General features: G+C 50.5%; 1 protein-coding gene across 1 annotated transcript in view; it reads left to right on the top strand.

The window, feature by feature from the left end:
- HDAC1 (histone deacetylase 1) overlaps positions 1 to 16,788 on the top strand; it is a 62,510-nt gene that overhangs the window by 17,565 nt on the left and 28,157 nt on the right. The window contains exons 5-8 of the mRNA XM_073551983.1: positions 6,994 to 7,132; positions 7,249 to 7,390; positions 16,360 to 16,452; positions 16,546 to 16,654. Coding sequence (XP_073408084.1) covers positions 6,994 to 7,132; positions 7,249 to 7,390; positions 16,360 to 16,452; positions 16,546 to 16,654 — 483 coding nt within the window. The remainder of the gene's footprint in view (positions 1 to 6,993; positions 7,133 to 7,248; positions 7,391 to 16,359; positions 16,453 to 16,545; positions 16,655 to 16,788) is intronic.

Genomic DNA, 16,788 nt, shown 5'->3' on the forward strand with positions numbered 1-16,788 from the left:
TAGGAAAAGGAAGGAATGAGTCTAGAATATAAAATAAATGTGAATAAATTGTTTTATATTTTTGTCTCAATCCTTCCTTTTCCTACAATTATTTTGTGTGGGATTTTGTAGAATTTCTTTGCTTATGTATATAGTATTTCTATTTAGATGGAGCTTGTCTAGTACCCCAAGCCTCTCAATCCAGTACCTATAGAAAGCTAAACCTGCATCCCAACCTGACTAGTCTGGGATGGGGTGTCTGTTCACCCAGTGCGGTCCGGCCTTGCATCCTGTGTGATCACTGAAGACTTCTCCTCTGTGCTGAAAACATTTTGCATGTGTGCAATGTCTTCCACCCTCGAGCATATTTTATGAAGCCGGGTGTACTCACCCTGGCTTCATCCTGATAACAAGGAGGGAAGGATGTCACGCACATGCTTGAGGTTTCCAGGACAGAAAAGATGACGTGGCCGGTCAGGAAGGTAAGGAGTTGTGATGACAGCATGTAAGACAGCACTGCTTTGAGATACTCACCCACCCCATGGTAATTTTGTTTATCGCCTTATTGGGGGACACAGAATACCATGGTTGTATGCTGCTGCTGCTAGGAGGCTGACACTATGCAAAACAAGAAAATTAGCTCCTCCCCGGCAGTATACACCCACCGACAGGCACCAAGCACCTCAGTTTGTGCTTAGTGTCTGTAGGAGGCGAACCGGGATCTCCCCAGATCCGCATTTAATCCTTTTTTCTTTTCAGGTTTTAGTTGTGTTTTTTAATGATTTCCCCTTTCTTTTTCAGATACAGCATCAGGAAACGGGATGTGAGTTCATCCTGCTTTTCCTATTAATGCGGCTGAGCGAGCAGTGTGGTGTCACCCACATCGCAACTCTCAGGACCGCAGGCAGGACCTTCCCCTATCACCCTCGGGTGCTATGGGCTTATAACGGTGGCCGGTCCTAGCCGAGTACCCTCCTCACCCCTCTCCCGGGACAGGGCTGAGAGGAAGACGGCGGTCGCCAGCGGTGACGTTTCCCCTACCATGGCCGTCTTCTGCACCATACGGACATAGTGCGGGTAGTGAGGATCGTTTCTCCCAGCGGCCTACTGGCTATCGTGGGCCCCTGCGGTCATCCTCCTCAAGGACGTCAGGTAAGCGGATCCAGATGTCCCCTCCAGCCCCGTTCTCAAATATGGCCCCTAGCCCTGCAGCGTTACAGCCAGTACTGCGCTGTATTAAAATAACCACGCTATCAGGATCAGTACCTTTTTGAATTTCCCGCCAGTTTTCCTTCTCCAAGCGCTGTTAGACGCGCTTTTCATCGGGGGGTTCAGCGGTGGCCGCCACAGGCAGCATCCTACCCGGTGGCTGCCCTGTCCCTGTGACTTTCCTATCCCTGTGGCCTCCCGGTCTCTGTGGGTCCTGTCCCTGTGGTTTCTTTGCTCCGGGCGCGCCGTCGCTCATGAGGGCAGAGGGAGCACTTTCACTTTTGTTTAAAAAAAAAAAAAAAGTTAAGGAAGCTTCTCCCCTCTCCCTGCGCGCGCTTTCTTCGCGCACTTTTACAGCATATCACAGGGCTGCTTTCACTTCAGCCCAGTCAGTGGGACATTTACCGCGCCCCCTCCTCGGTCCTCTCCCAATCAGGGCTTGGCGATTAAGCCCCGCCCATCGCTAGCGTCTCTTCCTGCCTCTCTTCACAAGATTTCTTTCTGGGGTACACAACGCTGGTTTTTCTGCACCTGAACCTCGGTAGGCTCGGCGCTGCTTCAGCTGACGCTAGAATTAGCTCCCATCCGCAGTTCCACATCAGGCAGTGTTTCTACCCCTTTGACATATGCCCAATCCTGCAGGGGCTCTCTGCTCTAGGACCCACTGTTATTCACTACGCCTGCACGCGGCGTAAAAAGAAGTGGGTATCAGGTCAGTCGTCTCCCTTCTGTCCGCCCTGCAGCCCTTCCTCCATGTCTGCCCCTCAGGAGCACTCCGAGCCCCGGGTTGAGAGCACCCCACCCCCTGAGTGGGTCGTGGCGGTCTCAGTCGGTCTCTGATCTCACGAAAGTGTCTCAATCTCTGGTCCAGGTCTTAGAGCGGTTACCCCAGCTATCTGCAGCCACCTGTGCGCCGACCTCCTCTCACGGTGAGTCGCCAGCACCTGACCGCGACCCTCAGACGGACAAGCCGGGTAGGGGCTCTAGGAAGCGGGTCCTTTCTGGCTCTTCTTCCAGTTCGCAGGGTCCCTCCGCTTCTCCCAGGCTACGCTCTTTGTCTCCATCCTCAACAGACGATCCTAGGTCAGACGATGATTCCCAATCTGCATCTGACTCAGAAGCGGACAACATAGCTAGAACTCGGGATATGGTAGATAGTCTCATATCGGCTATATTCCAAACTCTCAAGATAAAGGAGGATAAGGCACCCCCTCAGGAATGCCCTGTTTCTTTTAAGAAAGCGAGGCCTCCATCTCGAACCTTTCCTAATCACAAAGAGTTCGACACTTCCTTAGCCAATCACTGGCAACATCCTGAGAAACGTTTTTCAGGCCGCAAGTACTCAGATGTACTATATCCCTTCGATGCAGATCTAGTCACGAAATGAACCAAAGCTCCCGACGTAGATCCACCAGTTTCTCTGATTTCCTCTAAGACGGTTCTTTCCCTTCCGGACGGAGCTTCTCTTAAAGATCCAACAGATAGCCAACAACTCTATTTGCCTAAGTCAATTTTTGAGGCATCCGACTCTCCCCTCTGTCCTATCTTCGCCTCCGCTTGGGTGGCGAAGGTCATTTCAGCTTGGGCAAAGATTCTGCGCAAACGCATTTCAGCAGCAGCCCCTCAGGACGAGCTGGCGGATTTAGCAGATCAATTTAGTCATGCGGGCAAATACCTTTTGGCTGCCTCCTTGGACGCGGCTGGGTGCGTAGCAAGAGCTAACAGCAACATAATAGCCATACGCCGCTTTCTTTGGTTGAAGTCGTGGAATGCGAATCTCGGATGCCACTGGTGGAAAGAGCATTTCCCTCCCCCAGTCCTGCCCTAAGAGGTTCTTTAACAGGAAGGCTTCTCGGCCATTTAGGTCCTTTCGCCCCTCCTCTCCCGCAGAAGGTTCATCCCAGCAGTACCGGCATCCTGCTTCCAGAGACCGGAGAAAGCCTTCTTATAAGCCAGCTCCCCGCTGGAGATCCAGAGGTCAGCCCTCCAGGTCCTCAGGCTCCCGATCCGGCAGATTTTCATCTAAGTGATGGGTCACCCCCACCTGGAAATCTTTCCAGGGTGGGAGGCAGACTTTCCTCTTTCAAAGACGCATGGTTATCCATTATCGACGACGCTTGGGTCAGGGAAATCATCACATCCGGATACAAAATCGAGTTTTCTTCTCCCCCTGTCGCTTCTTTCTGTCTCGATCCCCAAGACAGCGATCACAGATTCCAGGGTTCCTTCAGGCCGTCTCCTCCCTCCTTTCCGCAGGGGTCATCGTTCCCGTTCCTGCAAACGAACGGTTTTTAGGGTTCTACTCGAATCTCTTCGTAGTCCCGAAAAAGGACGGCTCTCTTCGTCCAATTTTGGACCTCAAGTTGCTCAATAGCCACGTGAAGATCCGGAGAGTTTCTCTGTTCTGTGGACATACAGGATGGCTACCTCCACATCCCCATTTCTCTGCGGCATCAGAGATACCTCTGCTTTGCGATTCAGGACAATCACTATCAGTTCACGGCCCTCCCCTTTGGACTAGCCTCCGCTCCCCGTGTCTTTACGAAGGTGATGGCAACAGTCACGGCCATCCTTCGATCCAGAGGGATTCTTATCATCCCTTGCCTGGACGATCTCCTGATCAAGGGTTCGTCCCGCCAAGACTGTCTTCACAGTCTTCAGATAACCCTGGATGCCCTCAGCCGCCTCGGATGGATAGTCAACGAGGAGAAGTCCATCCTGCGCCCTACCCAACGTCTGACCTTTTTGGGCATGGAGTTCGACACGAACCTAGCCCAGGTGTTTCTACCGAGGGACAAGTTTTCAACCCTTTCCAAAAGGATCCAGCCTCTACAACGCTCGAGGATCAAGTCCCTTCGGTCCTGCATGAGGGTCCTGGGGAAGATGATAGCTTCCATGGAAGCAGTGCCCTTCGCACAATTCCACTCTCGCCCTCTCCAACTGTTCCTCCTGTCAGTCTGGGACAGACCTCGTTTTCTCTGGACCGCCCCATTCTTCTTCCGCTCAGGGTCAGACAATCGCTGACTTGGTGGACATTGCCTGCGTCAGTTCTCCGTGGAAGGTCTTTTCTTCCTCCTCGGTGGCAGGTCTTCACCACCGATGCCAGTCTCCTAGGATGGGGGGCGGTTTACCATCAGAAAACGGCCCAAGGGCGCTGGAACGCCTAGGAGACTCTCCTGCCCATCAACCTTCTGGAGATCAGGGCAATCCTTGCTCTCCTTCGTTGGCAGCATCTCCTCGTAGGCAAACCAGTCCGCATTCAGTCAGACAACGCCACGGCTGTGGCGTACAAAAACCACCAGGGCGGTACTCGCAGCAGGCAGGTAATGTCAGAAGTGGCAAGGATCCTGCGCTGGGCAGGGCGTCACGTTCCGGCGATCTCCGCTGTTCACATTCCAGGGGTGGAAAATTGGGCAGCTGACTTCTTGAGTCGCCAAGGTCTAGCGTCAGGCGAATGGTCCCTTCATCCCACAGTTTTCGGTCAAATATGCCAGCGTTGGGGCACCCCGGACGTCGATCTCATGGCATCTTGGATGAACAACAAAGTTCCTCACTTTGTAGCCAGGTCCAGGAATCCTCTAGCCGTCGGTTGCGACGCCCTAGTAATTCCGTTGTCCCAGTTCCAGCTGCCTTACCTTTTCCTTCCCTTGCCCTCATTCCTAGAGTGGTCAAAAAAGATAGTCAGAGGGCATTCCAGTCATCCTAGTGGCTCCAGACTGGCTGAGACGCCCTTGGTACGCGGAGTTGGTGAACATGCTCGTGGACGTCCCACGAAGGCTTCCAGACCGTACAGATCTTCTCTCGCTAGGCCCTCGTTACCACCAGCATTCTCAGTCTCTGAGTGTAACGGCATGGCCGTTGAGGATGCAATTCCGAAGGATTCAGGCTGTGTGCACACGCTGCGGATTTTGCTGCGGTTCCGCAGCGGTTTTGGCCGCTGCGGACCCGCAGCAGTTTTTGCTGCGGTGTACAGTACAATGATTCCCTATGGGAATCAAAAACCGCAGTGCAGACGGTGCGGAATTTTCCGCGCGGATTATCTGCGGTTTTCAATCCGCAGAAAGAATTGACATGTCAATTCTTTCTGCGGATTCTCCTGCGGTTTGCCATCTCCTCCATTGAGGAGATGAAAAACCGCAGGGCAAAACCGCAGAGCAATCCGCAGGTAAAACCGCAGGTCTTTTGACCTGCGGTTTCACCTGCGGATTGTACAAAATCCGCGCGGATGAATCCGCACCTTTTCCGCAGCGTGTGCACACAGCCTCAGGGTTTTCCAGCTGGGTCATTCAGACCATGATCAAGGCTCGGAAGCCAGCTTCCTCCCGCATTTAACATAGGTACTGGAAGGCCTTTTTCCGTTAGAGCGATAACGAGGTTCTTCCACAGTCATTCTCCATTCCATCCATTCTTCGTTTCCTCCAATCTGGTTTGGATGCGGGCCTATCCCTCAGTACTCTCAAAGGCCAGGTGTCTGCCCTAGCAATCCTCTTCCAGAAGGATCTAGCTTCCTTACGCAAGTGAAGACTTTTCTCCAAAGAGTCGCCCATGTGGCTCCTCCTCATCATTCTCCGATAGATCCATGGGATCTCAATCTTGTTCTTGGCGCCCTCCAGTAGGCACCATTTGAACCAATCCAGGACATCCCTCTCTTTCATGGCAGGTGTCTTTTCTAATCGCAATTACTTCCATCAGGAGAGTTTATGAGCTGGCGGCCTTATCCTGTCGTTCTCCGTACCTTATCCTCCACCAAGATAAGGTTGTTCTCAGGCCAGTTCCTTCCTTCCTTCCAAAGGTGGTATCTTCCTTTCACATTAACGAAGATATCGTCCTTCCATCGTTTTGTCCTACGCCTGCTCTTCCTCTGGTAAAGTCACTCCACAAACTGGACGTAGTGAGAGCCTTGCGTGTTTACCTTGCCAGGACCGCTTCTCATTTCTGAGGGTTGCCGGAAGGGTTTTCCGGCCTCCAAATCCACAATTGCTCGCTGGATTCGGTCTACCATCCTGGAAGCCTATCGACTTCAGGAGAAACGGCCCCCTCCGGGAGTGAAAGCCCACTCCACCCGGGCTGTTCGGGCTTCTTGGGCTGTGCGACACCAGGCTTCGGCCTCACAACTTTGCAGGGCCGCGACCTGGTCGTCTTTGCACACCTTTGCGAGGTTCTACAGGGTTCATACCCAGGCCTCGTCTGATGCAGCTCTTGGTAGGAAGGTTCTGCAGGCGGCGGTCGCGCACCGGCCGACCTAAGCCCTTCCTTCTGTCGTTCCTTTTATTGCTGTTCCCACCCTCGCGACTGCTTTGGAACGTCCCATTGTATTCTGTGTCCCCCAATAAGGCGATAAAGAAAGAGGGATTTTGGGTTCTTACCGTAAAATCTCTTTCTTGGAGCCTTCATTGGGGGACACAGCACCCTCCCTGTTTAAGTTGTACCGTGCTGGGTCTTCGAGTCCCTTGTTGGGTTGGTACATATGTTCATTGTTTTTGGTTGCTTCTCCTACTGCTTTTTCACCAACTGAGGTGCTTGGTGCCTGTCGGTGGGTGTATACTGCCGGGGATGAGCTAATTTTCTTGTTTTGCATAGTGTCAGCCTCCTAGCAGCAGCAGCATACACCCATGGTATTCTGTGTCCCCCAATGAAGGCTCCAAGAAAGAGATTTTACGGTAAGAACCCAAAATCCCTCTTTTTCTATGCCGACTATTTGCAGTCTGTCTCTTCCCATAAATGGGAGAGCTGGCATTTATTACAATGAAGATTTCTCTAACACGTGGCAATAAGGACTCATAGGGTTTTTTTTTTTCTTGGCAGCAAGTTCTGTGAAGTTAAACAAGCAGCAAACAGACATTGCTGTGAATTGGGCAGGTGGACTACATCACGCCAAGAAGTCTGAAGCCTCAGGATTTTGTTACGTCAATGACATTGTCCTTGCCATCCTGGAACTGTTAAAGTGTGTATGCCCTATAGTAAATTAGTCTTGTTTTTGTTTTGTTTTTTTTGTTTTTACATACTGGTGTTTATTTCTTTATCTATTCAGACATCTAATTCTATATTTTCCCGTTCCAGATATCATCAGCGGGTACTGTATATCGATATTGATATTCATCATGGCGACGGTGTGGAGGAAGCCTTTTATACCACGGACAGAGTCATGACTGTTTCTTTTCATAAATATGGAGAGTATTTTCCAGGCACTGGGGACTTAAGAGTGAGTATGAGACCTACCAACCTAAGGCTCCTGGATCCTCACACAAATGCATTTAGTTGCCAATCTTTGGGGGATCGTTTTTACGCTTTTGACATGAAAAAAATGGGACATAACATTTAATCTTATGATTCATTTAACTATGTATTTTCTTGGGGAGGGGGGAATTCCCTTCAGCTCTGAACACGAAGTGTCCTTAACCCCTTCACGACCTTGCAACTTTCCATTTTTGGCTCCTTTTTTTCCCACAGCATATCTTTTTTTTCCCCCTCAATATGGCGGTGTGAGGGCTTGTTTTCTGTGGGACGAGAGAAAAATTCCACGTGCAGTGAAATTACAAAAAAAAGGTTGTTTTTTTTTTTTTTTTTTTTTAACCATGTTCACTAAATGCTAAAACTGACCTGCCATTATGATTCCTCGAGTCAGTATGAGTTTGCAGATAGCAAATATGTAGGGTCTTTTTTAATTAAATGGTGAAAAAAATCAATTTTCTTTATCGCCTTATTGGGGGACACAGAATACCATGGGTGTATGCTGCTGCTACTAGGAGGCTGACACTATGCAAAAACAAGAAAATTAGCTCCTCCCCGGCAGTATACACCCACCGACAGGCACCAAGCACCTCAGTTTGTGCTTAGTGTCTGTAGGAGGCGGACCGGGATCTCCCCAGATCCGCAGTTTTAATCCAATTTTCCTTTCAGGTTTAGTTTGAACTTTTTAATTTTTCCCTCTTTTGTCTTTTAGGTTCTTTTCCATCGGGAAACAGGGTATAGTTATCACCCTGATTTCCCATATGCGGCTGAGCGAGCAGTGTGGTGTCACCCACATCGCAACTCTCAGTACCGCAGGCAGGACTTTTCCCTATCACCTTCTGGTGATAAGGGTTGCGGACAGGTGGCTGGTCCTTGCCGAATCGCCCTCCTCACCCCTTTCTCGGGACAGGGCTGAGAGGAAGACGGCGATCGCAGGTGTTTCAAGCCGTCTTCTGCAGGATGCGGGTACAGAGGACTCCTTCCCCTCCCAGCGGCCTGCCGTTTCCCCGTGGGCCCCTGTGGTCATCCTCTTCTGGGACGTCAGGTAAGTGCCTGTACGTTCCCTCCGGCCCCGCATAAGCCCCAGTGACATGGGAGAAGAAGGAACCTTGTTTTGCAGTTCCACAAGTTTGAATCTCCCGCCCTTTTCTGCCTGTCGCGCGCTCAGCCGCTTGCCTTCCTTCACTTTTCCTGCTCTAGCCAGGGAGTCTACGGGGATCCCCTCACTCACCGCAGCGTCACAAGCAGCAGGACCTGGTCAGATCGCATCCTTAGCGCGGTATGTCGGGCATGGGGCTGCGGCGCCGTCAGGGTGGGAGGCACTTTCACTTTCCCCTCAGCGCGGGGAATTCCTCTGCTCTCCCTCCTTCCTTCCTGAGCGCGCTCTTTTCAGCGCGCCCTTTCTAGCCCATCACAGGGCTTCTTTCTCTTTGATATGCCAGCCTCCCCCTTCGGCCATGCCCTCTCCGTCGCTGTTAGCCAGTCACGGCGCAGCCGCTAAGCTCCGCCCCCAGCCTCCAGCACAAGGATTTCCTGGATTTTCACTCCTTCCTGCGCTGCTTGGGGGACACTTCGGCGTTTTCTTCTGCTGCTCGCACAGAATCTCGGTAGGCTCGGCTCTGGGACAGGGATTAGCTCTCCTCTGCAGTTATTCCCTAATATCTGCGGCCATTCAGTGCAGTTTACTTATGCCCAACCCTTCAGGGGATCTCTGCTTCAGGCCCACCGCTACCTATTACGCCTGTGCGCGCTGTAAAAAGAAGTGGGCATCGGGTCAGTCGTCCCCATTCTGCCCCCCCTGCAGTCCTTCAAATATGTCAGCATCTCAGGAACGCACAGAGTCCCGGGCGGAGGGCGCTCTTCCCTCCTCTCTCCCCCCGGAGTGGGCCGTTACAATGTCACAGTCTGTTTCTGACTTGACTAAAGTATCACAGTCACTGGTCCAGGTCTTAGAACGATTAGCTCAGCTATCCTCAGTCACCTCTGCCCCGACCACCTCTCCGGGTGAGTCGTCCGCACCTGACCGCGACCTTCAGAGAGACAGACAGGGAAGGACTTCTAGGAAGCGGGCTCTGTCCACTTCGTCTTCGAGCTCGCAGGGCCCTTCCGTTCCCAGGCCTCCTTCTCCTTCCTCGGATGACAACCTTCAGTCAGGCGATGATTCTCATTCGGAAGCTAGCTCAGAGGGGAACAGCGTTTCTAAAACGCGGGACATGGTCGATAGTCTTATTGCAGCTATCTTCCAAACACTAAAACTTAAACAGGATGAGGCTCCAACTCAGGAAAGCTCGGTTCTCCTTAGACGAGCCAGACCTCCGTCTCGAACCTTTCCCAATCACAACGATTTCTATACTACCTTATCCAAACACTGGGAGCGCCCTGAGCAACGTTTCTCAGGCCGCAAGTACTTGGATGTTCTGTACCCCTTTGACGCAGAACTGCTCTCAAAGTGGTCCAAGGCTCCCGAGGTAGATCCTCCAGTTTCCCGGATAGCCTCAAAAACGGTGTTCTCTCTGCCAGACGGGGCATCGCTCAAAGATCCTACTGACAGGCAGATAGACTTAGCCAGAGATTCAATCTTTGAGGCATCTGGCACCTCTCTCTGCCCTATTTTCGCATCCGCCTGGGTGGCGAAGGTTATTTCCGCTTGGGCAAAAATTCTTCGCAGAGGCATCTTAGCGTCAGCTCCTCAAGACGAGTTGGCAGATCTTGCAGATCAGATTAACCAGGCGGGAAAATACCTTTTGGCCGCCTCCTTGGACGCGGCCGGCTGCGTAGCAAGGGCTAACAGCAACATAGTAGCTGTACGCCGAGTCCTTTGGCTAAAGTCATGGAATGCGGACACTACTTCGAAAAAGTCGCTTACCAATCTGCCATTCCATGGCTCTAGGCTCTTTGGAGCAAAGCTGGATCAGATAATTTCCGATGCCACTGGAGGTAAAAGTACTTCGCTTCCCCAGTCTCGACCAAAACGTCCTTTCAACAGAAGGGGGTTTCGACCATTCAGGCCCTTTCGTCCCTTCTCTGCCACGGAGAGAGCCACTCAACAGGATCGGCCGCCTGCCACCAGGGAGCGGGATCAGAGGAAACCTTCCTACAAACCCGCTCCTCGCTGGAGATCTAGAGGACAATATTCCAGATCTGCAGGAGCCAATTCTGGCAGATTTTCGTCTAAGTGACGGGTCACCCCCACCTGGAATTTCTTCCAGGGTGGGCGGCAGACTTTCCTTTTTCGCGGATGCTTGGCTGTCCGTTGTCGACGACGCTTGGGTCAGAGAACTCGTCGCATCCGGTTACAAAATCGAATTTGCTTCACTCCCGAACAGACGGTTTTTCTGGTCTCGGCCTCCGCGACAGCGGGCCCAGATTCCGGGTTTTCTGCAGGCCATTACCTCCCTTCTTTCCGCCGGAGTCATTGTTCCCGTTCCCTCAGACGAACGGTTTTCCGGGTTCTACTCCAATCTCTTTGTAGTCCCGAAGAAAGACGGCACTCTTCGTCCTATTCTGGACCTCAAATTGCTCAATCGCCACGTGAAGATTCTTCATTTCAGGATGGAGTCTCTTCGGTCGGTGATTGCTTCCATGGAGCCCGGGGAATTTCTCTGCTCGGTAGACATTCGGGATGCCTATCTGCACATTCCAATTTGTGTGCAACATCAGAAGTATCTTCGATTTGCGTTTCAGGGAGACCACTTTCAGTTCACAGCTCTTCCTTTCGGCCTGGCTTCAGCGCCCCGGGTTTTCACGAAGGTGATGGCGACCGTCATGGCCATCCTTCGCTCCAGAGGGATCCTCATCATCCCTTATCTGGACGATCTTTTGATCAAGGGTTCGTCTCGCCAGGACTGTCTCCGGAGCCTTCAGATAACCCTGGACACTCTCAGCCGCCTAGGTTGGCTGGTCAACAAGGAGAAGTCCATTCTGATCCCCACCCAGCGTCTGACCTTTCTGGGTATGGAATTCGACACGGAGCTAGCCCGTGTTTTTCTTCCAAAGGAAAAATTTACAACTCTGTCCAAGGGCATCAGAACTCTCAAGAGGCCTGCTCCCATTCCCATTCGGTTCTGCATGAAGGTCCTGGGGAAGTTGGTGGCCTCCATGGAAGCAGTGCCCTTTGCGCAGTTTCATCTTCGCCCCCTCCAGCTGTCTCTGCTTTCAGCCTGGGAAAAGTCCACGATGTCCTTGGACCGTCCTATTCGGCTTCCTCTCAGAGTGAGGCAGTCTCTCACTTGGTGGCTTCGGCCAGCGTCAGTTCTCCAAGGGAGGTCCTTCCTTCCGCCTCAGTGGCAAATCATCACCACCGATGCGAGCCTTCTAGGATGGGGAGCCGTGTTTCATCAGAAAGCGGCCCAAGGCCGCTGGAAGCCACAGGAGTCTCTCCTCCCAATCAATCTTTTGGAGATCAGGGCAATTTTCCTGGCCCTTCTTCATTTGCAGCCCCTCCTCTCCGGCAAGCCGGTCCGTATTCAGTCGGACAACGCCACGGCCGTGACGTACATAAACCATCAGGGGGGCACGCGCAGCAAACAAGTAATGTCAGAAGTGGCCAAGATATTACGCTGGGCAGAACGTTACGTTCCGACAATCTCCGCCGTCCATATTCCAGGGGTGGAAAATTGGGCAGCCGACTTTCTGAGTCGCCAGGGCCTAGCGTCCGGCGAATGGTCCCTGCACCCCGCGGTTTTCTCTCAGATATGCGACCGTTGGTCGATCTCATGGCATCTCGGATGAACCACAAGGTGCCGCTGTTCGTAGCCAGGTCCAGGGACCCTCTAGCCGTCGCATGCGACGCACTGGTGACTCCGTGGTCCCAGTTTCAACTTCCGTATCTGTTCCCGCCTCTGGCATTGATCCCTCGGGTGGTCAAAAAGATAAAATCGGAAGGCGTACCAGTGATTCTAGTCGCTCCAGATTGGCCAAGACGGCCTTGGTACGCGGAACTGGTCAACATGCTCGCGGACGTTCCCTGGAGGCTTCCGGACCGTCCAGACCTTCTCTCGCAAGGCCCCCTTTACCACGAGAATTCTCAGTCTCTGAGTTTGACGGCATGGCCGTTGAGACCGCAATTCTGAAGGAATCAGGTCTGTCCAGTCAGGTTATTCAAACTATGATCAGAGCCAGGAAACCAGCCTCTTCCCGCATTTACTATAGGTACTGGAAGGCTTTTTTCCGTTGGTGTGATAAGAGTCTTCCCAATGTCTTTTTCTATCCCGTCTATCCTGGGGTTTCTTCAGGCTGGGTTAGACGCGGGTCTGTCCCTCAGTACGCTCAAGGGCCAGGTTTCCCCTCTCTCTATCCTCTTCCAAAGAGAGCTAGCTTCTCTACCACAGGTCAAGACCTTTCTACAAGGGGTTTTCCACGTGGCTCCTCCTCATCATTCGCCAATAGACTCGTGGGATCTCAACCTCGTCCTTAGCGCGCTCCAGAAGGCGCCGTTCGAGCCTCTCCAGGACATTCCTTTGGCCCTTCTCTCTTGGAAGGTCACCTTTTTGATCGCCATTTCATCCATCAGAAGAGTTTCTGAATTGGCGGCCTTGTCATGTCGTTCCCCTTACCTCATTCTCCATCAGGACAAAGCCGTCCTCAGGCCCGTTCCTTCTTTTCTTCCAAAGGTGGTTTCCGCTTTCCATATCAATGAGGATATCGTCCTTCCTTCTTTTTGTCCGGCTCCATCTCATCCTCTTGAGAAGTCTCTCCACAAACTGGACGTAGTTAGAGCCCTGCGTGTCTATCTTGCCAGGACCTCTTCCTTTCGTCTGTCCGATTCCTTGCTGATCATCTCTGAAGGTCGCCAGAAGGGCCTTCCGGCTTCCAAATCCACGATCGCTCGCTGGATTCGTTCTACCATTCTGGAAGCGTATCGTCTTCAGGAAAAGCGGCCCCCTCCGGGAGTAAGAGCTCATTCCACCCGGGCTGTGGCGGCTTCGTGGGCTGCTCGTCACCAGGCCTCGGCCATGCAAATTTGCAAGGCTGCAACCTGGTCATCTTTGCACACCTTCACGAGGTTCTACAGGGTTCATACCAGGGCTGTGGAGTCGGTAAGCCAAATCTGCGACTCCGACTCCTCAATTTCCCTTACACCGTCTCCACGACTCCGACTCCCACACATATTGCTTATATTTAAGTGAAAAATTTATTGTAGTACAATGTGAACCTCAGACATTTAATCATTTTTATGATCCAATAATCAAGATATTTATATAGAACAGAATATATATTGGTGTACTACCCGGTTTTCATTCTTTTTGGTACAGATACGATATGGATAGAAAGATATGGATAAATGGATGGATAGAGCAGATTTCTAATCTGCTTTTGCTTTTGAAAACATTATCTATGAGCTCAAAAACCTTTCAGGTGATGCAGTTTTTTAAAAAGATGATCAGCTTTTGCAGCTGAAAAACGTATCCTCAAAAAACACAGGAAAAACGCTGTGTGTGAATGTAGCCTTAGATCAGGAATATAACAGCCATTTATAGGACATTTCATAACTTTCCCAAACTCCTATGAAAAAATATTCAGCACATCCTGCATTGAATTACTGTACCCAATTTATTATATATTTTAGGAGTCTGAGTTGGTCCATTTTATACCGACTCCAACTCCGACTCCACCAAAATGAGCACCGACTCCACGACTCCGACTCCAACTCCACAGCCCTGGTTCATACCCAGGCTTCGTCTGATGCTGTGGTTGGTAGGAAGGTTCTGCAGGTGGTGGTGGCTCACCGGCCGACCTGAGCCTTTCGGTTACTTTCGTTCCTTTTTTGCTGTTCCCACCCTTGGGACTGCTTTGGGACGTCCCATGGTATTCTGTGTCCCCCAATAAGGCGATAAAGAAAGATGGATTTTTGGTTCTTACCGTAAAATCTTTCTTGGAGCCTTCATTGGGGGACACAGCACCCTCCCTGTTTAAGTTGTACCGTGTTGGGTCTTAGAGTCCCTTGTTGGGTTGGTACATATGGTTTGAGTTTTTCTCGTTGCTTCTCCTACTGCTTTTTAACCAACTGAGGTGCTTGGTGCCTGTCGGTGGGTGTATACTGCCGGGGAGGAGCTAATTTTCTTGTTTTTGCATAGTGTCAGCCTCCTAGCAGCAGCAGCATACACCCATGGTATTCTGTGTCCCCCAATGAAGGCTCCAAGAAAGAGATTTTACGGTAAGAACCAAAAATCCATCTTTTCGAGATTTGGGGCTGGATGAGGGCTTTTGTTTATTTATTTTTTCTTATATTTTTTTTGAATGGGACAAAAGCGGGTGATTTGAACTTTTTTTCTAAGTTTTTAAAAAATGTTTTCTTTTTTTTTTGTTTTGCTTTTTTTTTTTTTCTTCTCTTTTTGGAATATTTTTACTTGCTTCAGTAGTTCCCTTAGGAGACTTGAAACTGCAATCTTCTGATTGCTTGTTCAGCCCTGCTTATTTATAGCAGAAATAATCACCTCGGACTGGCGTTCATAGGAGATCTGCAATGACAAGCACAGGGGTCTTCTGCAGACCCCCCCAACTGTCATGCCAACCAATTGGCGGTCCATGATCATGTGACGGGGCGCCGATGGGTGGGTTTTATTAAGTGCTTCTGTCGCGCTCGAGTTGAATGCTATTTCAGTGATTGTCAGCAACGGGTAGATCGCAAATTGCACCCACTCTTAGGGGCACACAACAACTGATCAAATCAGCTGTCGTGTTGGGAAAGATGCAGGCTCAGCACAGGAGCCATCATCAAAGGGAGGGACATAACCTTTGACTTAGCTATATGTCAAAGGCTGTGAAGGGCTTAATGCAATACAACATCAAAGGATCTAACAATTTTGTGCTTTAAGTCTGACTTCACACATTGCGGTCTTGCCCTGTTCACCCCCACAATAATTGTGACAGAAAAAAGTAATGTGGTGGCAGCGAGTGAATGTAGCTTACAAGTATGACCCAACCAGATTATCAGACGTACAATATCTTCTAATATAGAATGTTCTGCTTCTTCAGAAGTTCATTCTTGCCACATGTCATCATGCAGATATCCTCACCATCTCGCTAGCGAGATCGCTGCTGAGTCACAAGTTTTGTGACGCAACAGCGATCTCACCAGCGAGATCGCTGTGTGTAACACCTAGCAGCGACCAGCCCCCCTGCCGGTATCGCTGATCGTTGTTGGAAAGCCCTGGACATTTTTTTGATCGCTGGTCTCCCGTTGGCCAGCACGCATCGCTGCGTGTGACAGGCGGGAGACCAGCGATCAGCGCGCTGGTAACTAAGGTAAACGCAGGGTTTCTAAGCAGCGCGCTGTGCTTAGAAACCCTCTGTGTACCTTAGTTACCATCGCGCTGATGCAGGGAGCTGGTAACCAAGGTACACATCGGGTTTCTAAGTGACGCGCGCTGCTTAGAAACTCGATGTGTACCTTAGTTACCAGCTCCCTGCATCAGCGCGATGGTAACTAACGTACACAGCGACGCCACGCGCTCTGCGTCGCTGGTGCTGATCACTGGTGAAGCTGTCTGTTTGACAGCTCACCAGCGATCATGTAGCTACTCACCAGCGATCCTGACAAGTTGATATCGTTGTCGGGATCGCTGGTGAGTCGCTATGTGTGACGGGGCCCTAAGGTTTTTGCGAAGACTGGCATCCAATTAGCACATGGCAACTATTAACACATTTCTCTCCAAAGCTCAGGTAAGGAGTTGGAGACTTGCCCCCAGACAAACATTGACTTGGAGAAAAGCACACAATCAGATATGCATTGCACATTTCAGCAGTTGTCCTGTTCTTGCTACCTGCAAGTACTGTGTTGACAGTTGTCTATTATTGCATTTATATGGAATCCTTTTCATCGTAAACACTATATAAACCAGATATAATGACATAGGTGCAGAGGATGGAACTGGAAACAATTATTGTCTTTCATGTTTTATTTATGATCTGTTACCGTTTATAACTTTATTCAACTAGGACATTGGCGCTGGGAAGGGCAAGTACTATGCAGTGAATTACCCTCTTCGAGATGGTATCGATGATGAATCTTATGAAGCTATTTTCAAAATAGTAAGCTTATTTATTTTGGGTTTTTTTAAGGCTAGAGTTTTGCATATAAACTTTAATACCACTCTTTATAACCAATGTGTGTCTTTTTACCAGGTAATGACAAAGGTTATGGAGATGTACCAGCCCAGCGCTGTAGTGCTACAGTGTGGTGCAGACTCTCTCTCTGGAGACAGACTTGGCTGCTTTAATTTAACCATTAAAGGTAAGCGCTGGATTCAGTTTACTTTTTCTAAGGCACTATACTTTACTATTTTTTTGTGTTTATAGTCCAATATAGTTGTGGTTCAAACTCAACAGTTTGCCCATAGGGCAAATGTTGCCTGGGAACTATTACCT

Source organism: Dendrobates tinctorius, unplaced genomic scaffold, assembly GCF_039654945.1.
Source record: "Dendrobates tinctorius isolate UK_male_01 unplaced genomic scaffold, ASM3965494v1 ptg000183l, whole genome shotgun sequence".
NCBI lineage: Eukaryota > Metazoa > Chordata > Amphibia > Anura > Dendrobatidae > Dendrobates > Dendrobates tinctorius.